This window comes from Ranitomeya variabilis, chromosome 5, assembly GCF_051348905.1.
Source record: "Ranitomeya variabilis isolate aRanVar5 chromosome 5, aRanVar5.hap1, whole genome shotgun sequence".
Classification (NCBI taxonomy): domain Eukaryota; kingdom Metazoa; phylum Chordata; class Amphibia; order Anura; family Dendrobatidae; genus Ranitomeya; species Ranitomeya variabilis.
Window position 1 is genome coordinate 46,951,232 of NC_135236.1, and position 22,118 is coordinate 46,973,349.

Genomic DNA, 22,118 nt, shown 5'->3' on the forward strand with positions numbered 1-22,118 from the left:
TTGTCTTCACCTCCCATATGTCACTTTTTTTGTCTCCACCACCCTGGTATCATCTTGTTTATCTCCACCTCCAAGGTATCACCTCTTTTGTCTCCACCTCCCGGGTATCACCTCTTTTGTCTCCTCCTCCCAAGCATCATCTCTTTTGTCTCCACCTCCCATGTATCACCTCTTTTGTCTCCACCTTCCAGGTATCACCTTATTTATCTCCACCTCCCAGGTATCAGGTCTTTTGACTCCACCTCCTCGGTATCACCTTGTTTATCTCCAGCTCCCCGGTATCACCTATTTTATCTCCGCGTCCTGAGTGTCACCTCATTTATTTGTACCATCCATCCTTGAAATTGGCAATATCATTGGGCATTATCTGATCTGGGGTTCATTAGATATCAGTCTTGATTATGGTACTATTGTGAATTCCGGGAGTTTGAGAAGTCTCTAATGAGTAATTTTTATGGATACTTACACTTTATTTTTGTAATGATGTGATAAGGCTAAATCACTGTACATTCACCAGCAGTAGAGCTGTGAGCCCTACTCTTGTAACCGCTTGTCAACACTTTTCACGCCCTCCAGCTATTCTTAGGTTCAAATCCAATCTGAAGAACATATGGAGATTGCAGGGTCCCGTAGAGATGTCTTGTAGGGTGTGGACCGCTCCGGGCTCAGATTTTAGCTACATTATTCTCTTTTCTTAAACAGTTATCTCTCTTCCTCTCTTTCCTTCCAATGTCTGTCTCTCCCCCTACATACACCCCTCCCAGCTCCTCCTTCTCTTCCTCTCGCTCTCTTAACTGTCTGGGCTCTCTACTGACAAACTCAGAAGCTTCTCTGATCTGAGGAGAACACACACACAAGAGGCCAAGGCAGCCAAACATCTAGTATCTAGCTGGCACAATGCATCTGACACCCGGAGGAGCACCGGACTGGTGTCCAGACCCCAGGGTCCTCAAAGTGACAGTTGGAGGGCACTGTGTCCACCGGGAACCCAAAGCCAAAGTCAGTAAAGGATCTAGACGGTCACTGGTCTTCCTGGATTTGCTGTGCCTATGTGTGGGTAAGTATGTGCCCATCATTGTGCCATACATCGTCTTTTGTAGAGCAGGAAATATTTGGAAATTGTATTGACACATTTTTTTTTATGAATTCCTTAACTTTTAACTTTAAAAACTTCCTACATTTTCTTTTTAGCAAACGCTGCACTTTAGATGATATTTCTTGCAATTTTCTTCCAGCATTTCCAAACTTCAAACTATATTTCCTACATTTTTTAAATGAATTTCTAAGCCTTAAGAACTATTTCTTCTACTTTTTCTTGGATTTGTAAACTTTAAATTGTATTTCTAGCATTTTTCTTGAATTTTTAAACTGTATTTCTTACATTTTTTATACATTTCTAAACTTTATTTTGTATTTCCTGCATTTTTAATGAATTACTAAGCCTTAATATGTATTTCCTGCACTTTTTCCTGAATTTCCAAACTTTAAATTGCATTTTTTACTTTTTTTATGATTTCATGAACTTTCAGTTGCATTTCCTGCACTTTTCCTGATCTTCAACTTTTATTTTCTGCACCTTTTTAATGAATTTCTGAACTTTTAAGTGCATTTCCTTCATTCTTATCCCGTTTTATTAATATTTTTGCACTATATGGCTGTTTTTATTCTGTTCTGTTTATTATTTTCTTTGACCCTATCGGCAACATTTGAGGTAGTCGCGTAGTCATGCATAGATTGGGACACATTTCAGATGTAGCAGAGAAAAATAATTTCCCACATCTCTTAATGGTTCATATTTTTGGAATTTTTTATATTAATATTATGACATTTTTTTTATCTACATTTCATCTTATATGTGAACTAAGGTTCCTTGGGGATTGACCATTGATCATATCTTTCAAGCAGCTCCTTGGCTGTGTAGTGGATATATGTCCAGTCGGCCAACCACATGTTTGTCCACTAGGACAACATTTCACCATCTAATATCATTTTCTAGATTTCAGAGCATGCTCTCCATTGGTTACGTTTAATCGTACCCCATCCTAGAAGAGGTGAGCATGACACTTGTTCAATCCCCTTCATCCTTCAGAGGAGAAGAAGGTTGGTGCTACTTGTTGACTGGTCCTACAACTTTGAGATGGTTCCACTGGAGTGGAGAGGAAAATGGAGCCTCAGCTGATGCCTTCACCTATTTTTGTTTCTTTACCTCCTGGAGATAGATACCCACTTATCCTAATATTGTCTATAATATGTTAGGGTATGGATGTCCTATATTTGGCTGTGGCAGAGTGGAGGGGTATTTGACCCGTACATCACCTCCGTCAGAACAGAAGCAACCTAAAATTAGAGCTTCAAAGTAACCCAAGTAGTTGCTGATGAGATGACACTGTGGTCTCCATTAACCTCAAAGACAAATGACCTCACGGTGGCAGGTGTGCTTTACCACGAGGTCCCCGATAATTCAGCGCCGCAGAACTATGCGGGCAAAAATCACAAAGTGGCATCTGTAGATAGGAAAACAAAGGTGTGAGAGGAACATCAGCATTTCACATCTTGGTTTTATAGTTTAGGACTGTCTGAGACTTTGACCTGTCTTGAGTTTTACAATTGTCAGGCCCGGAATAAACAAATAGAAGTCAACGATGTACGTCAAATAACCAAGACGGTCACATGAGATTTGTTGGAGTCTGATGGGGAAAGGTTACATGACTTGGCACATACTGGTGTGTACAAGTCAGATTGTATTGTAGTCTTCAGCATGGCCCTAATCCTATCTATCTATCTATCTATCTATCTATCTATCTATCTATCTATCTATCTATCTATCTATCTATCTATCTATCATCTATAAACCTATTATCTATCTATCTATCTATCTATCTATCTATCTATCTATCTATCTATCTATCTATCTATCTAATGAACATGGCTTGAGAAAGGCTCGACAGGAGCCGAAACGTCGCCTGCCATGTGGGTCTGAATTAAACCACAAATACTCACCATAAGCAAGGAGTGCTGCCTTTTTTCTGAATGTTCATTAGATAGTTCTGCAAAATGGATGGATTGCAGTAATGGCCTGTGCACCCGACAGTCCGAAATTAGGCTATTTCCGTTTTTTTAGTATACTATCTATCTATCCATCTATCTATCTATCTATCTATCTATCTATCTATCTATCTATCTATCTATCTATCTATCTATCATCTATCTATTATCTATATATAATCTATCTGTCTGTCTATCTATCTATCGATTGTTTATCTATATATCTATTATCTATCTATTATATATCTATATCTCTATGTATTATCTATCAATCTATTATCTATCTATCTAGCATCTATCTATTACCTATTATCTATCTATTTATCTAGCTATCTATTATCTATCTATCTATCATCTATCTACTATCTATCTATTATCTATCTATCTATCTATCCATCTATCTATCTATCTATCTCTATTTCTCTCACTCTCGTTTGTCTATCCATCTTGGGGTATTAGGGTAGTATTAATTGACACTGTGACTTTCTTATTACAGTCTCCATCCCCTTCTTGATCTGTGAGCTGAGTTTGGTTGCTCCAGTCCACCGTGGATTTTTCTGTGACGATATCAGCATACAGTTCCCATCTACCAGGGAGGAAACTGTGAGCGACACCATGTTGATCAGCCTGGGTATCCTCATCACTGTAGTCACGGTACGTCTGATCTTATACAGGTTTCAAAAAACTGACTGTCACATCCAAGCATAGACTAAGTGTGAACAGGTGCTGAACCTAGAGTCACCAATACATATAGACTCATATACAATCAAACCAAAGGCAGAACTCTGTAGCACCATTGCTTGCAAACATCAAATCTGAAAAATCACAGCAAGGACCATACTCCTTCACAGAGATATAGTTTTAGTCTAAGAGAGGATTCACAGGTTCACATACAGATAAAGACTTTATTCTAAGAGAGGATTGGCATTGTTAGGTCCTGGAAATGAGAAACGCCTTAATGTGGCTACCAGGTACACATGAATTGGCCAATTTATGCGCAAAACTTTCTCAATTTTTCATATTTCTAGTGCAGTAATGCAATTCAATTTTCATATTTCATATTTGCATACCATAGTGCTACAGAATGCTGCCTTTTTTTGAGTGTATAAGAGTTGGTGACTCTAGGTTCAGCACCTGTTCACACTTAGTCTATGTTTGGATGTGACGGTCAGTTTTCTGAAATTTGTATTCATTAGCTTTCTGACTGAGCACTCCGCCTCTTAGCTGCAGGCGTTTTTAATCAAGGCAGGACCCTACCCCTCCACAGAGATATCGATTTAGTCTAGGAGAGGATTCAGGCCATGTGCACACGTTCAGTATTTTTCGCGTTTTTTTCGCGTTTTTTCGCTATAAAAACATGATAAAAACGCGAAAAAACCGCAAAAAAAAACGCTTACATATGCCTCCCATTATTTTCAATGTATTCCGCATTTTTTGTGCACATGCTGCATTTTTTTCCACGAAAAAAATCGCATCGCGGAAAAAAAGCAACATGTTCATTAAATTTGCAGAATTGCAGGGATTTCGCACACCTAAGAATGCATTGATCTGCTTACTTTCCGCATGGGGCTGTGCACACCATGCGGGAAGTAAGCAGATCAAGTGCGGTTGGTACCCTGGGTGGAGGAGAGGAGACTCTCCTCCACGGACTGGGCACCATATAATTGGTAAAAAAAAAAGAATTAAAATAAAAAATAGTCATATACTCACCTTCGATGTCCCCCGGAGTGTTCCCGCCTGTCTTGTGATTGGTCGCGTGAACGCTCATGTGACCGCTCACGTGACCGTGACGTCATCGAAGGTCCTAAACCACAACATCTATAGGAACGAACGCCGCTGAGGAGATCGGCTGTCTGCTGGTGAGTATAACCATTTTTTAATTTTTTTTTATTATTTTTAACATGATATCTTTTTACTATTGATGCTGCATAAGCTGCATCTATAGTAAAAAGTTGGTCACACTTGTCAAACAGTATGTTTGACAAGTGTGACCAACCTGTCAGTCAGTTTTAACTTTAGCATTCTGCATAGTGTTGAGCATTCCGATACCGCAAGTATCGGGTATCGGCCGATATTTGCTGTATCGGAATTCCGATACCGAGATCCGATACTTTTGTGGTATCGGGTATCGGTATCGAAACAACATTAATGTGTAAAAGAAAGAATTAAAATAAAAAATATTGCTATACTCACCTCTCCGACGCAGCCTGGACCTCACCGAGGGAACCGGCAGCGTTGTTTGCTTAAAATGCGCGCTTTTCCTTCCTTCCGTGACGTCACGGCTTCTGATTGGTCGCGTGCCGCCCATGTGGCCGCGACGCGACCAATCACAGCAAGCCGTGACGTAATTTCAGGTCCTTCTAGGCATTCAGTATTTTAAAATTACGTTCCGGCTTTGTGATTGGTCGCGTCGCGGTCACATGGGCGACGTGACCAATCACAAGCCGTGACGTCACGGGAGGCAGGACACGCGCGCATTTTAAAATGCGCGCGTGTCCAGCCTCCCGTGACGTCACGGCTTGTGATTGGTCGCGTCGCCCATGTGACCGCGACGCGACCAATCACAAGCCAGAACGTAATTTTAAAATCCTGAAGGACCTGAAATTACGTCACGGCTTGCTGTGATTGGTTGCGTCGCGGCCACATGGGCGACGCGACCAATCACAAGCCGTGACGTCACGGGAGGCTGGACACGCGCGCATTTTAAAATGCGCGCGTCTCCTGCCTCCCGTGACGTCACGGCTTGTGATTGGTCGCGTCGCCCATGTGACCGCGACGCGACCAATCACAAAGCCGGAACGTAATTTTAAAATACTGAATGCCTAGAAGGACCTGAAAATTACGTCACGGCTTGCTGTGATTGGTCGCGTCGCGGCCACATGGGCGGCACGCGACCAATCAGAAGCCGTGACGTCACGGAAGGAAGGAAAAGCGCGCATTTTAAGCAAACAACGCTGCCGGTTCCCTCGGTAAGGTGCAGGCTGCGTCGGAGAGGTGAGTATAGCAATATTTTTTATTTTAATTCTTTATTTTACACATTAATATGGTTCCCAGGGCCTGAAGGAGAGTTTCCTCTCCTTCAGACCCTGGGAACCATCAGGAATACCGTCTGATACTTGAGTCCCATTGACTTGTATTGGTATCGGGTATCGGTATCGGATTAGATCCGATACTTTGCCGGTATCGGCCGATACTTTCCGATACCGATACTTTCAAGTATCGGACGGTATCGCTCAACACTAATTCTGCAAGCTAATTACGCTTGCAAAATGCTAAAAAAAAGCGAAAAAAAACCGGGAAAAAAACGCAAAAAAAAATGCGGATTTCTTGCAGAAAATTTCCGGTTTTCGTCAGGAAATTTCTGCAAGAAATCCTGACGTGTGCACATACCCTCACAGGTTCCCATACAGATGAAGACTTTATTCTAAGCGAGGATTGGCATTGCTAGGTCCTGGTAAACGAGAAATGCCTTATCGTGGTTACCAGGTACACATGAATTGGCCAATTTATGTGCTAAACTTTCTCAATTTTTCATATTTCTAGTGCAGTAATGCAATTTTATTTTCATATTTCATGTTTGCAAGCTATGGTGCTACAGAGTGCTGCCTTATTTATTTGATCCTATATAGGTGTCATCAAATCTTCACCATAGTCCTGATGCCATAAAGTCCTCACTGGTGTCACTCTATAAAGTCCTCACGTTCTCATATCATGAAATTCTCACTAATGTCTTCAAACCATAATATCCTCACTATAGTCCTCACACCATAAAGCACACCATAGTCCTCACACCAGTAAGTGCTCCCTATTGTCCTCACACCATGAAGTGCTCACTATAGTCCTCACACCATAAAGTCCTCACTATAGTCCTCACACCATAAAATCCTCAACATAGCCCTCAAACCATGAAATCGTCACCATAGTCCTCATTCCATAAAGTCCTCACTATAGTCCTCACTCTATAAAGTCTTCACTCTAGTCTTTACTTCGTAAAATCCTCACAATAGTCCTCACGCCATAGAGCCTGACTACGGTCCCCACACCATGAAGTCCTCACAATTGTCTTTATATCATGAAGTTCTCACCATAGTCCTCACACCATGAAGTCCTCACAATTGTTTTCATACCACAAAGTTCTCACCATAGTCCTAACATCATGAAGTCCTCATCATTGTCCTCAAGCCATGAAGCCCTCACTATTGTCCTCACACCATGAAGTCTTCATCATGCTTTTCGTAACATACTTTTATAGATTCCTGAATGGCACCTCTACCTTTTTATGCAGTGGGATGGGATGACTAGGTAGAATTTTCCTATGGCCTCACTAGGTACTCTTAGTGACAAGTCTTGGGGACCTATGATGGTGTCTATATTGATTGACTAAAAACAGAGTTCCCCTATAAATTATGCATAAATATTGTGAAGCACAAAATATAGAGCCCTCGGGGAGTTTCCTGACAACCTCATCTATGCTACATCTGTCCATGGCCCTTGTTTGGAGCAGCTGTCGGCATTGACCCTCATGATGTTTTCCCTCTCTCGCAGATTGTACTTGGAGAATGCCACCGGGTCAGCAGACAGAGCCGATCTGATTCCTGTCCCAGGGCGGGCTACCTGTCCAGCATTTATCGCCAGGTGCTTCCCTTCCTATTTGGCTCTGCTCTCGGACAGTCGCTGACTAATGCGGCCAAACTGAGCGCAGGTCGCCTGAGGCCGAACTTCCTCTCTGTGTGTAAGCCGAAAGGCCTGAACTGTACTACTGGGATGTATGTGGAGGACTACATATGTACGGGGAGCCTCAGTGCCGTGACGGAGGCCAGGTGAGAGACCCAAGGCTTTTGGCTGAAAGCCCAGAGGCCCAGAGATTCCCCTTTCATAATCAGTAAAGTGTTTGTCACTGTGAAAAGAGCCCAGGGGGATGAGGTTGGGTAATTTCAGAGGATGTATCTACAAAAATTCCCCTTATAGTAAAAAAAAAATTGAGTCATACTATTAGATGGATTTACTGGCTGAAAACAAGCTTTTCCGATGATTCAATAATTTCTATTTAAATTCGAGAAAGGATTCTTTACACTAAAAGATGTAGAGACTGATGATTACCGCTTTTACAGAACTTTTTTTTTCCATGTATAGATATAATATTAACTCGATATATTGCATTAATGTTCTCGTCGAAAGATAAATAGTTCTGGTAATGGGTTCTTTATGCTAAAAGTAGTAAATATAATTATTGTAAAAGGAAAGCATCTGGGTCCCTGTAGAACGACGTCAACATGTTATAGGTGGATTTTTATTAATAGGAAATCTGTCATTATAATGAATTTTTTGCAACTAATATTAAGATTCTTTTCAGTAAAAGCAGTAAATACAGGTTACATTATTATGAAAACTCTATAGTATGTACCAAAGTTTACTATACACAGTGTAGTAGTTGTAAGACTAGAAACCTATTGCATCTACACTTCTATCTAAGGGGAAGCCGTCCTTGTGATGGGTTTGTTAATAACAGCTGAAAGGGTTCTTCACAGTAAAAGCTGTAAAATATAAATTATGCTAAAATTTAAGATCGTTATGTGGAAATATTCAATTTACTCCTCTAAACAAATGGAATCTGCCCTGGTCATTGATTATTTGCTAGAGACAGAAAATATTCTTAGCAATAAAAGTTGTAAATTAATTTTTCAGCAGGGTAGTGCACCTTGCCGTCTACAAAAACATGTTACTGAGTGTATAATATGGAGCAATAGAAGCATTTGATATTTCTGCCATAATGTAAATTAATTCTGTACTTTCTACGTTAGGGTTCTTTGCAGTAACAGCAGTAAAAATGATTTAATATCTCATTTAAACATGCAAATAAAATGTAAATGATCGATAATGTTTATGACCAGTTATTGCAAAAAATTAGCACATTTTTTAGACTGAAGGAGACCATTGTCTGGTGGGTTTGTTGACCTTACCGCATGGTGCTCATTACATGCAGTAATTGCCGCAGTGATAATGATCCTGTTTTTAAAGACAAACATGTCTTTGTTTAAGATGTTCTCCAAATTGAAGGAAGAGTAAAGGTACCTTCACACGAAACGACTATGTAACGATATCGCTAGCGATCTGTGACGTTGCAGCGTCCTCGCTAGCGATATCGTTTAGTTTGACACGCAGCAGCGATCAGGATCCTGCTGTGATGTCGCTGGTCGCTGAATAAAGTCCAGAACTTTATTTGGTCGTCCGATCGCCGTGTATCGTTGTGTTTGACACCAAAAGCGACGATACCAGCGATGTTTTACACTGGTAACCAGGGTAAATATCGGGTTACTAAGCACAGGGCCGCGCTTAGTAACCCGATGTTTACCCTGGTTACCAGCGTAAAAGTAAAAAAAACAAACAGTACATACTCACCTGCGCGTCCCCCAGTGTCTGCTTCCTGACACTGACTGAGCCCGGCCCTAAAGTGAAAGTGAAAGCACAGCGGTGACGTCACCGCTGTGCTGTTAGGGCCGGAGCTCACACAGTACAGGAAGCAGACGCTGGGGGACGCGCAGGTGAGTATGTACTGTTTGTTTTTTTTACTTTTACGCTGGTAACCAGGGTAAACATCGGGTTACTAAGCGCGGCCCTGCGCTTAGCAACCCGATGTTTACCCTGGTTAGCCGGGGACCTCGGCATCGTTGGTTGCTGGAGAGCGGTCTGTGTGACAGCTCCCCAGCGATCAAACAGCGACGCTGCAGCGATCGGCATCGTTGTCGCTATCGCTGCAGCGTCGCTTCGTGTGAAGGTACCTTAAGAAAAGAGGAAAGGGGGATTGTCCAAAAGTTATAGTGACTGATTGTATTCTGGGAAAAAAACCTTCTATGTAGGCAAACGATGCATCAGCAGAGGCAATGGCCGCTCCGCAGAGACGTGCGGGAAATGAGGGAAGCAGAAGCAACTATAAGGCTGTGTGCACGTTGCGTTTTTTTCTCGTTTTTTCGCTATAAAAACACATAAAAAATGCATACATTATGCATCCCATCATTTAGAATGCATTCTGCAATTTTTGTGCACATGATGCGTTTTTTTTTCCGCAAAAAAAACACATCGCGGTAAAAAACGCAGCATGTTCATTAATTTTGTGGATTTTTTGAGAATTTCCCACTATATCATTGCATTGGGAAATCTCCGGAAAAAGACGCAAAAAATCTGCAAAAAAACGCACAAAAAACGTGAAAAAAACCACGAAAAAAACCGCATGTGGATTTCTTGCAGGACATGTCTGGTTTTGCTCAGGAAATTTCTGCAAGAAATCCTGAACGTGTGCACATAGCCTTAGGCCTGACTGAATCACGTCTGAATATCGTCTATATATTATCTATCTATCTATCTATTATCTATCTATCTATCTATCTATCTATCTATCTATCTATCTATCACCTATCATCTATCTATCTATCTATCTATCTATCTATTATCTATCTATCATCTATCTATCTATCTATCTATCTATCTATCTATCTATCTATCTATCTATCTATCTATCTATCTATCACCTATCATCTATCTATCTATCTATCTATCTATCTATTATCTATCTATCATCTATATATTATCTATCTATCTAATCTATCTATCTATCTATCTATCTATCTATCTATCATCTATCTATTATCTATCATCTATCTATTATCTATCTATCTATCATCTATCTATCTATCTATCTATCTATCTATCTATCTATCTATCTATCTATCTATCTATCTAACTATCATCTATCTATCATCTATCTATTATCTATCTATCTATCTATCTATCTATCTATCTATCTATTATCTATCTATCTCTCTATCTCTCTATCTATCTATCTATCTATCTATCTATGTATTATCTATCTATCTATCTATCTATCTATCTATTATCTATCTATCTATTATCTATCTATTATCTATCTATCTATCTGTCTGTCTGTCTGTCTGTCTGTCTGTCTGTCTATGATTACTAATAGTCCATACATCTTGCATTTCAGGAAATCGTTCTATTCCGGTCACGCGTCCTTTGCAATGTACTCCATGTTATACCTCTCGGTGAGTATACGCCGTGTACAGCATGTGTAGATCTGTAGAGTTTATGGGCTGTCTGCTTGGATGGTGGCTACTTGTAGGAGGAAGCGTGATATACCGCGCATCATCACATTACTTAACTCTCGTCTATATGAGGACGGTGGTTTTGCGGGTTTATATTTCGAGCTAGCAATCATCTGTAGTAGTCCTGGTAACGGAAGAAAACTCGTCTTTCAACGTATGTGACACTTGGGAGAATATAGTGCACAGATGTAGCAGAGCTGAACGCCATAGCTCTTTCTTTCTTTCTCTCTTTCTTACATCTATTTTCTATCTATCTATCTATTATACACTATGTTCCAAATTATTATGCAAATGATATTTTTCGCGGATTTTCCTAAATGGTCGGTGCAAATGACAGTCAGTTCAATAAAAGTCATCACCCGTTAGATTATACATCAAATTTTATTGAAGAAACCTCCCAATGATAACAGTATAATCTCCAAAATGAATAAAACCTCACAATGCACTGTTCCAAATTATTAGGCACAGTAGAATTTCTAGACATTTGATATAAAGAACTGAAAATGCTCATTTGCGGAATTTGCAGCATTAGGAGGTCACATTCACTGAACAAAAAAGCTATTTAACTCCAAAACCTCCTAACAGGCCAAGTTATATGTTAACATAGGACCCTTCTATGATATCACCTTCACAATTCTTGCATCCATTGAACTTGTGAGTTTTTGGAGAGTTTCTGTTTGTATTTCTTTGCATGAAGTTGGAATCGCCTCCCAGAGCTGCTGTTTTGATGTGAACTGCCTCCCACCCTCATAGATCTTTTGCTTGATGATCCTCTAAAGGTTCTCTATAGGGTTGAGGTCAGGGGAAGATGGTGGCCACACCATGAGTTTATCTCCCTTTATGCCCATAGCAGCCAATGACTCAGAGGTTTTCTTTGCAGCATGAGATGGTGCATTGTCAGCATGAAGATGATTTTGCTCCTGAAGGCACGTTTCTGCTTCTTATACCATAGAAGAAAGTTGTCAGTCAGAAACTCTATATACTTTGCAGAGGTCATTTTCACACCTTCAGGAACCTTAAAGGGCCCTACCAGCTGTTTCTCCATGATTCTGGCCCAAAACATGACTCCTCCACCTCCTCGCTGACGTTGCAGCCTTGTTGGGGCATGGTAGCCACCCACCAACCATCCACTACTCCATCCATCTGGACCATCCAGGGTTGCTCATCACTTATCAGTAAACAAGACTGTTTGGAAATTAGTCTTCATGTATGTCTGGGCCCAATGCAACCATTTCTGCTTGTGAACACTGTTTAAGGGTGGCCGAATAGTAGGCTTATGCACCACAGCAAGCCTTTGAAGGAGCCTACACCTTGAGGTTCGAGAGACTCCAGAGGCACCATCAGCTTCAAATATCTGTTTGCTGCTTTGTAATGGCTTTTTGGCAGCTGCTCTCTTAATCCGATGAACTTGCCTGGCAGAAATCTTCCTCATTATGCCTTTATCAGCACAAACACATTTGTGCTCAGATACAGCCACAAATCTCTTAACACTACGATGATCACGCTTATGTTTTTGGAAAATTTCTAATGTTTTCATCCCTTCACCAAGGCATTGCACTATTTGATGCTTTTCAGCAGTAGAGAGATCCTTTTTCTTTCCCATGTTACTTGAAAACTGTGACCTGCTTAATAATGTGGAACATCATTTTTAAGTAGTTTTCCTTTAATTAGAATCACCTGGAAAACTAATTATCACATGTGTTTAAGATTGATTTCAGTGATCCATTGAGCCCTGAGACACAATACCATCCATGGGTTTATTTGAAAAACAAAACAATTAAATCTTTATGACACTTAAATCCAATTTGCATAATAATTTGGAACACAGTGTATGTCTATTATCTATATACAGCTCTGTCAAAAATTAAGAGACCACTGCACAATTTTCAGTTTGATTTTTCTCTTTATAGGTATATTTCTGAGTAAAATGTAAATTGTTCTTTTATTCTATAAACTACTGACAACATGTCTCCAGAGTTCCAAGCAATACATTTTGTATTTATTTTCTGAAAATGAGAAATGGTCAAAATAACAAAAAAATGCATTGCTTGCAGACCTCAAATAATGCAAAATAAACAAGTTCATAATCATTTAGAAACATCAATACTAATGTTTTACCTCAGGAAGAGATCAGAAATCAATATTTTGTGGAATAACCATGATTTTTAATCACAGCTTGCATGTGTCTTGGCATGCTTTCCACCAGTCTTTCACACGGCTTCTGGGTGACCTTATGCCACTCCTGGTACAGTAATGTAAGCAGTTCTTCTTTGTTTGATGGCTTGTCAATATCCATCTTCCTCTTAATTACATTCCAGAGGTTTCTAATGGGCTTCGGGTCTGGAGATTGGGCGGCCATGACAGGGATTTGATGTGGTGGTCCTTCATCCACATCGTGATTGACCTAGCTGTGTGGCATGGCGTATTGTCCTGCTGGAAAAAAAAAACAGTCCTCAGAGTTGGGGAACATTGCCTGAGCAGAAGGAATCAACTGTTTTTCTAGGATAACCTTGTATGTGGCTTGACTCATACGTCCTTCGCAAAGCTTAACCTGCCTAATTCCAGCCTTGCTGAAGCATCCTCAGGTCATCACCGATCCTCCACCAAATTTCACAGTGGGTGCAAGACACTGTGGCTTGTACGCCTCTCCAGGTCTCCGTCTAACCATTAGACGACCAGGTGTTGGGCAAAGCTGAAAATTAGACTCATCAGAGAAGATTACCTTACTCCAGTCCTCTATGGTCCAATCCTTATGGTCTTGGGCAAACTTCAGCCTGGCCCTCCTTTGCTCCTTTGGAGAGTCATTTTCGCCCTCTGCTGGTCTGTAGCTTTGTTGTCCCCTTGACCTTTTTGTAATGGACTGCAGTCTTAGAAATTGTAAGGATGGAGGCAACATGCTAGAAAAGCCAGAATTGAGCCCTTCTTTTCCTCACTCGAGACTGTTCTTTTCAGCTCCTTTGGCACGGTTAAAAGTTATTTTTTCATTCCTATTACTTTTGGGATTTTTCTACCAGTTGTTTTGCTATCCAGCTTGTCCTATTGCAAGAGGATTGTGAACACCACAGCAGGGTTTTTATACTCTTTTCTTCATTAAATATGATTTGGTTCAGGTGATCACCTAATCAGAAGCACATTAAGTAGAATGAGGTGTATCATCTATCTTCACAGGGTTTATAGTCTCAGGGATCTTATGGTGCCCAAGATTTCAAACTCCATCTTGTTAGCTCAGAATAACATGAGATTAATTCTGCTAATTCCCAGTAAGCGATGATGTGATTCTTCCTCACTGTAGACTGGACGGCTCCAATACACAAATAATTTAAAAAATGTTAAACGAAAAATGAAAATTGTGACTTCCTTCTCATGATCTTCATAGGAGGCCTCTGACATGACTCAGCAATATATATTGCAGTGTAAGACGTGTGACACATGACATAGGGGCCGGTGACCAGTCAGCGGGTGACCAACCGGTAACAGTGATTCAGGCAGATTGTGTAAGAGGTCTCCATGATGTTCTGTACATGGAGCCTATAATACTCATGACATCATGAGGGCAGTATATCCTGTGTATCATGTCTGTATAGAGTTCACCAGCAGGGATGAGCAAATCTGCTGACATGACAAATCAACATTTTAGCTCTAATTTGGCCAAAATATTCAAGTAGCATCAGATTTATTTAATGTACAGTAAATAATATCTGTGATATTTTGTTCTAATTCATCTCCAGAAACCAGAGAATAATAATCTAGAATATTAAATATACAGTATATATTTATCCTTACTTTGCGTTGGCTTTCGCCTAATCTTCCATGTGCAGCTTGCTTCTTCTGGTCCAGTCAACTGTCTCCATAATGTTCTTCGGCAGCTCTGGTGGTCCCTCGGCCTGAAACGTCATGATGATGTCACCTTCACCTGTCCTTCCATGCAGCTTCCCGCCCAATGCTCTGCACAGCTAGCTCTCTTGGGCCTGGTTTTCTGTCTTCATTCCATCTACTGATCACTAGGTCTGACCATTAAAATGTGGCACTCACCAATCCTCTGCACAGATAGCTCTCTGGTGCAACCTTCTGTCTTCATTACGTCTGATCACTAGGTCTGACCATTACAATGTGGCACTCACCAATCCTCTGCACAGCTATCTCTCTCTGGTGCAATCTCCTGTCTTCATTACGTCTGATCACTAGGCCTGAGTCTGACAATTCATCATGATGTGGTACTCACTCACTAGTCCTCTGCACAGCTAACTCCCTCTTGTCCTGTCTTCTTTCTTCACAGTGTTCTTAGGCAACTCCAGCGCTCACATGGCTCCACAGGCTGTAATGATGTTACCCTTCCACACAGCTAGCTCTCTCTGTTCAAGTCTTCGCAGTTCTCTTTAGCAGCTCCAGCGCTCACTAGCCCTCACAGCTTGTCATGCTATCACCCTCATCTGCCTTCCATTCAGCTCCCTCCCTAATCCTCCACGTAGCAAGCTCCCTCTGGTCCGGTCTTCTTTCTTCACAGTGTTACATAGAACTTCCAGTGATCATAAGTCCTCATTAGGTGTCACTGGCTCCTGTGCACAGCTGAACCACTTTGGTCCACTCTTAAGTTTTCAAGGTGCTCTTTGGCGGATCCAGTGCGAAACTATACCTCATGGAACATAATGATGTTTTCTTCACCTGCTCCTCCTTGGAGCTCCCCACCTGTCCTACACTCAACTAGCTCACTCTGGTCCAGTCTCCTGTCTTCACAGTGTTCTTTGATGTTCCTTAATCACCCAGTGCTCACTAGGTCTCACACCTTGCGGTAACGTCGCTCTCATCTATTCCTCTGCACAACTCTCCACCTTGACCTACACAGCTAGCTCCCAATGGTCTAGTCTTCTGTCTTTATAGTGTTCTCTGGTGATCAGTAGGTCTCATGTGTCATGATATCGCACACAACTGTCCTTCCATGAAGCCTGCGACCCAATCCTCTGCACATCTTTCCTCACAGAGTTCTTCAGCAACTTCAGCACTCACAAGACCCCACAGATAGTGATGATGTTACCCTCACCCGTTCTTCTATACAGCTAGATCCCTCTGGTCCAGTCTTCTGTATTCACAGTGCCCTTTGACCTCACATCTTTTCATCAAATTTCCATCTACTGTCCTTTGTGCAACTGCCTCCCTAATTCTCCACACAGCTAGCTACCTCCGGTCTAGTCGTCTTTTTTTCACCATGTTCTACAGCAACTCCAGAAATCACAAGGTCTCATGCACAGTCACTTGGTCCTCTTTTTCAGCTAGCTCCCTCTGATTCGGTCTTCAGTATTCACAGAGCTCTTCGGCAGCTCCAGTGTTCACTAGATCTCACGTATGATCATGATGTTACCCTTACCTGTTTCTCCACATAGCTCCACGTCCAATCCTTCACTGAGCTAGTTCCCTCTTGTCTGCTCTTCTGTTTCCACAGTGTTTTTCAAAGCTCCAACGTTCCTTAGGTATCATGTGCTGTCATAGCTTTGCCCTCACCTGTTCCTCCATGCAGCTCCCCACCTTGACCTTTTTGCAGCTTGTTCCCTCTGTTCCAGCCTTCCATCTTCACAGTGTTCTTTGGTACTTTCTGTGGTCACTAGATCGTGGATCAATAACTAGTCAGCATGGAGTGATGCAGATTATAATATTGTATGACCAACTTCATAATGACTAGGCCTCACTTAGTGACTAGGCCTTACTCAATGACTAGGCCTCATTTAATGACTAGACCTCGTTCGAGGACTAGGCTTCAATCGATGTCTTGATGTGTATCGTTCAGAGAGATCATGACATTGCGTGAAAAGCCTAGTGAACATCACCTAAGGTCTCATTCACACATCAGTATTTTTGCATCAATATTTCATCATTATTTCTATGGCAAAACCAGGAGTGTCTCCAAAACACAGAACGGGTGCCAATCTTTCAATTATAGTTTTTCTCTGTAAGTTTCGCTACTGGCTTTGACATACAAACATGGATGCAAAAATATTGATGTGTGAATGAGGCCTAAGAGTACTATGAAGACAGAAGACCAGACCAGAGGGCGCTAATATCACTGAGGACCTGGCAGGGAGCAGCATGGTGGGACAGTCAATGGTCAGGGCAATGTGAGAATATACATTTTAACCTCTTAAAATAAGATGAATGAAATCAGAAATAAATGTGAAATTCAAATCAAATTTGATTTACTTCACATCTGTTGGCTCATATCTAGTCCCCAACTAACCCCTGGATGACTTTTAAGGACATTGTCTACCATGGACAATCCCTATTCAATTATTGGATTTATAATAAAAATAGCTTTGGCACAGTGCTGGAATCTTCAACGATTGGCTACAATAAGGCAATAAGTGTTCATTTTTTCTGCATTGCCCCCGCTGGAGAAATGAAGCATTACATAGTTCACATTGAAATCAATGTGTTGTATAGAAGACATGGAGACGCCGTGTCCTCCGAAGTCAGAGACTGTATTTGTAACCGATCTCTACTCTTAACTAGTTTGGGAATATGGATTTTTGTATATTAGACAGTCCGTGACAACCTCTTTATCTCTCCCCAGTTTTACCTGCAAGTGCGATTCACGTGGCGAGGGGCCCGGCTACTGCGTCCTCTCGTTCAGTTCGTCTTGATTCTTGTGGCCTTGTATACAGGATTCACCCGGATATCGGACTACAGACACCACCCGTCTGATGTAGCTGCCGGGTTCCTACAGGGGGCGCTGGTTGCTTACTGGGTGGTAAGTGCACAGTTATTAATTAACAGTGTGATCAAGGGCCATTAGTTAAATTAGTGGCTGAAAAGAGTTATGGGTCGTCCTCCGACAAGGTCAGCACAATGCCAGTCTGCTGCCAGCTGACCACTGGATCCAGGGCCTGTCTGCACATACAGTCGTGCGTGCAATTGCAGCACATTCCTCCTAGCCAGAGTCAAATTACTCAGACCAAGGCCAAGACATAACTGCGCCGAGGGTAGAGAAGGGTTAAGAATGTTTTTCACTTCTCCAGTGAGGGTACGTGCCCACGATCAGGAATTGCTGCAGGTTTGATGCTGCATATTCATGCAACGTCAAACACGCAGCGGCCAGATGTTACAGCATAGTGGACATGGGATTTCTAGAGATCACATGTCCACTATGCATGCATGTGCGCCTGTGGATCATCAACGGACACTGAGATGCGGCGGAGATGCGAGTTCATGTAAAGAACATGCCTACAACTGTGGGCCAAAAATAACAGAAAACTTCAGTGTGCATATCTGTTCACCCCTCTAAAGTCAGTACTTTGTAGAGCCTCATTTTGCGGCTACTACAGCTGCAAGTCGCTTTAGTTGAGTCTCTGAGCTTTCCACATCTTGCCACTGGGATTTTCACCAGTTGCTCAAGGCAAACCTGCTCCAGCTCCTTCAAGTTGGATGGTTTCCTCTGGTGAATATCAATCTTCACGTCTGACTACAGACTTTTCCATTGGATTAAGGTCTGGGCTTTGACTACTACTTTTGAATATATTTTTTTTCTCTATTTAGTCATTGGATGCTGGCTGCCTCCAGGCTGATCTTGCACTCCTCCCATTGACCTTGCAGGTGGCCATAATCAGCTCTACCTGCCCATAAATTGTAGGCTTAGCTCTAGAGTGACATGTTTTGTCCATAGTTGTAGGCTGGTGGCCCAAAAGTGGCATGTACAGTAGAGTAGGACCCATCAGAGGGAGGTCACCTTGCCGTGGTTGATGGGCATACATGAATTGGCCAATTTATGCGCTAAGAATCTTCATTTCATCTATTACTGTAAGCTTTATGAAAAAAAATTTTTGAAAAAATTTGTGAAATTTTTTTGGGGAGAAGTATAATCTATATTGAATATTTGTTTGTGTTTTCTCATGGCCTAGATTCATGCACATGTGCTGCTGTGTTCTTTTTTATCTAGATAGATAGATAGATAGATGATGATAGATCGATAGATAGATAGATAGATAGATAGATAGATAGATAGATAGATAGATAGATAATAGATAGATGGATAATAGATAAATAGATAATAGAAAGATAATAGATAGATAATAGATTGATAGATGATAGATAATAGATAGATAACAGATAAATAATAGATAGATAATAGATAGATGATAGATAATAGATGATAGATAGAGAGATAATAGGTAGATAATAAATAGATAAAAGATAATTAGATAATAGATAGATAATAGATAGATATCTAACAAACAGATGATAGTAAGCACATAATGCAATAACAACATACAGAACCTTTAGCCTCAGTCAGACATAAGCACATATATATATATATATATATATATATATACACTGCCCTCCACCCGACCCTTTGTGCCGAGTATTTTTGGGACAGTGGGAATGGGAAGTCTTGTATAAATGAAGAATAGGTGGTCTCCCTGGTGTCTGTGCTGGGGCCGCTGTGAGGAGGGGGAGGGGAGCGGAGAGGGCAGGAAACATCTGTTTCTCCTGCTTCACTTTACACAAAGGACGGTCACAGGCCGGCCCTGGCCTCCGCTCCTGCCCCACAAGCAGATTATACAGGCCAGTATATACATATCAGGTTTTTAGTATTTCTTGAAGACTAATGACAGAAGCCTTCCATAATGACATATATCCTGCCTGGTGCTGAGTGGGAGGAGCCTGACTCTTTGCCACCAAACATAAGAGTCCTGCTCCGCCCCTCAGCGCGTACTCCTATAAGTGTGCTTCTTTAATCCATGGTGTAATAACGTAATACCTTTCTTACATTTTCTATGTCTTTCAGGCCTTCTACATTTCTGACTTGTTTCGACCGAAAAGCATACAGCCGGTGTCCATTCCTCCAAGACCCGAGAGCCCCGAGACGTTCACCAACTGCTAGGGGTCAGGATCATTGCCAGATACAAAGACACTATGCACGTGACAGAGGGAGATGTCCCCGTGGGATGTGTAAAGGAGAAAGCTCCAGAGGACCGGACTCTGCCCGTAATCCTATAACACGGCGGGATCTGTGGAGTGAAAGGTCTGAAGGGTCAGTAGGAAGGTGACCAAGAACCTCCCGATGTCTGGAGAAAGGTGGAAACAGGATTATAACATATTCTGGATTAATGGAAAGACATAACATTCTAGAAAACCACCATGCTACCTACTTCTACACACGAGACTGTTTGGCCTATAAATTGGGATGACATTTCTGAAGTACACATTGATTCTAGATTAGAATCAGTTTTTTTGCACTTACATGCTGGACTATTGGAAGTATCGAATTATCAGTGAACTTGCTATGAAAAATCAACTTCTCTTACTATGGAATTCAATTTTCCTGTTACCAGTATGGCTGACGACTAGTAGGATTGATGGTCTAATACACCACTAAACTATGGTGAAATTCTTATTGGAGTCATTTCATAGGTTGGCCTTAGATATATTGAGTAAAAAAAAAGTTTATGAGCTAAAAAAGTCAGGAGCCAGTGCCCCAAAGTTACGGGAGAAATACATCAACAAGATGCCGTCCTTTACTTTACAACATATTTTATCGGTTTGACATGTTAGCTCAAATTTCTACATAATTACTGCTAAAGATCAGCAGCTAGGGCCTTTTCTTACGGAAAAGATATCAGTAAAAATAAATGTGACACATCATCCTAAAAAAATAAAAACAAATTATATATATATATACATATATATATATATACAATGCCTACAAGTAGTATTCAACCCCCTGCAGATTTAGCAGGTTCAATAAGATGCAAATACTGTATATATATATATATATATATATATATATATATATATATATATATATATATATATATATATGCACACAGTATATATATAATATTGGTCTTTAACACACAGTGCTCAAAAAGATCAGTAGTTAGTGCTCCTTGTCATGACAAAATCTCCCGAAAGGGAAATTAGGTACAGGACAGAGGAATTTTATTGGAAATTTTGTGATAAATTAAAGCCATCTTTCAATTTTTACCTAATACTTTACAACAAGTTTTTTTAGATCAAAAGATCAGGAGCAAGCGACTTGTGTCATAGGAAAGATCTTCTCATAAAGAGTAGATGGTTTTCTGTAACTAGCCTTTTAAGAAAACAGATAGTGTACCAACCTATAGATTCTTTATAGAAGTGATATATTATAGTAATCTTCTGCATATTGTGCACCAAATGATCAGAAAGTAGTGCCTGTGCCATGCCATCAAAGGGACTTGTAATAAAAGGAAATTGATGTGCAATTATGTAGCAAAACCAAGGACACTTTATATATGTGACAGGATATGTCTATTATGAGACTAACTTCCGGAAAGTAACAATTTTATTATTAGTTATACAATAAAGTAGAGACAATTTCCACGTATAATATAATGCCCAAAATAATGTGCCACAGAATGTCCAGTATCTAAAGATCTGGAGCGAGTGGCTCGTGTTGTGGAAGAGAATTCTACTTAAATAGAAATTAATTTTGCAGGGCTGAGCATTTGTAATGAATGTGTTGTACTGAAAATGTATTATCTGACATATTGGGTACATCCAAAACCAAAAGAGCAGGAGCAAGTGACTTGTGTAATGGAAGAGATTGTCACATAAAAAAGTTAGTCTTGTAGGGCAGATTGTTTGGAAAAGAATGTATTGTACATTGTAGGCTAAGCTGAAGATGTATTTTCTTACGTATTGTGTTCCATAACATCTAACGCCAAAAGATCAGGAGCAAGTGACTCATGTAATGGAAGAGATTTTCACATAAAGAGAAGCTAAACATGCAAGGCAAAATTTTTGTGAAAGATTGTATTGCATATTGCAGGCTACATTAAAGAAGAATATCGTACATTTTACGTTCCAAAACCTCCAAAGCCAAAAGATCAGGAGCTAGTTACTTGTGTAATGGAAGACATTTTCATATAAAGGTGCAGGTTAAAGCCTTTTTTGAAAAAAATGAATTGTACATTGTATGCTAAGCTGGAA

General features: G+C 40.7%; 1 protein-coding gene across 1 annotated transcript; it reads left to right on the forward strand.

Moving 5' to 3' along the window:
- The first annotated feature begins 678 nt into the window (after positions 1-678).
- On the forward strand, positions 679-20,835 carry LOC143774324 (phospholipid phosphatase 3-like). Its single transcript, XM_077261788.1, has 6 exons — positions 679-1,057; positions 3,542-3,699; positions 7,591-7,865; positions 11,045-11,102; positions 17,722-17,898; positions 19,933-20,835. The coding sequence occupies exons 1-6, from the start codon at positions 898-900 to the stop codon at positions 20,026-20,028; spliced, it is 924 nt and encodes a 307-aa protein (XP_077117903.1). The 5' UTR covers positions 679-897; the 3' UTR covers positions 20,029-20,835.
- Positions 20,836-22,118: the final 1,283 nt, after the last annotated feature.

Coding starts and splice junctions, on each gene's coding strand:
- LOC143774324 (XM_077261788.1), top strand. CDS start 898: ATGCATCTGACACCCGGAGGAGCACCGGACTGGTGTCCAGACCCCAGG. Junction 1,058..3,541: donor TTTGCTGTGCCTATGTGTGG/GTAAGTATGTGC, acceptor TTCTTATTACAG/TCTCCATCCCCTTCTTGATC. Junction 11,103..17,721: donor ACTCCATGTTATACCTCTCG/GTGAGTATACGC, acceptor ATCTCTCCCCAG/TTTTACCTGCAAGTGCGATT.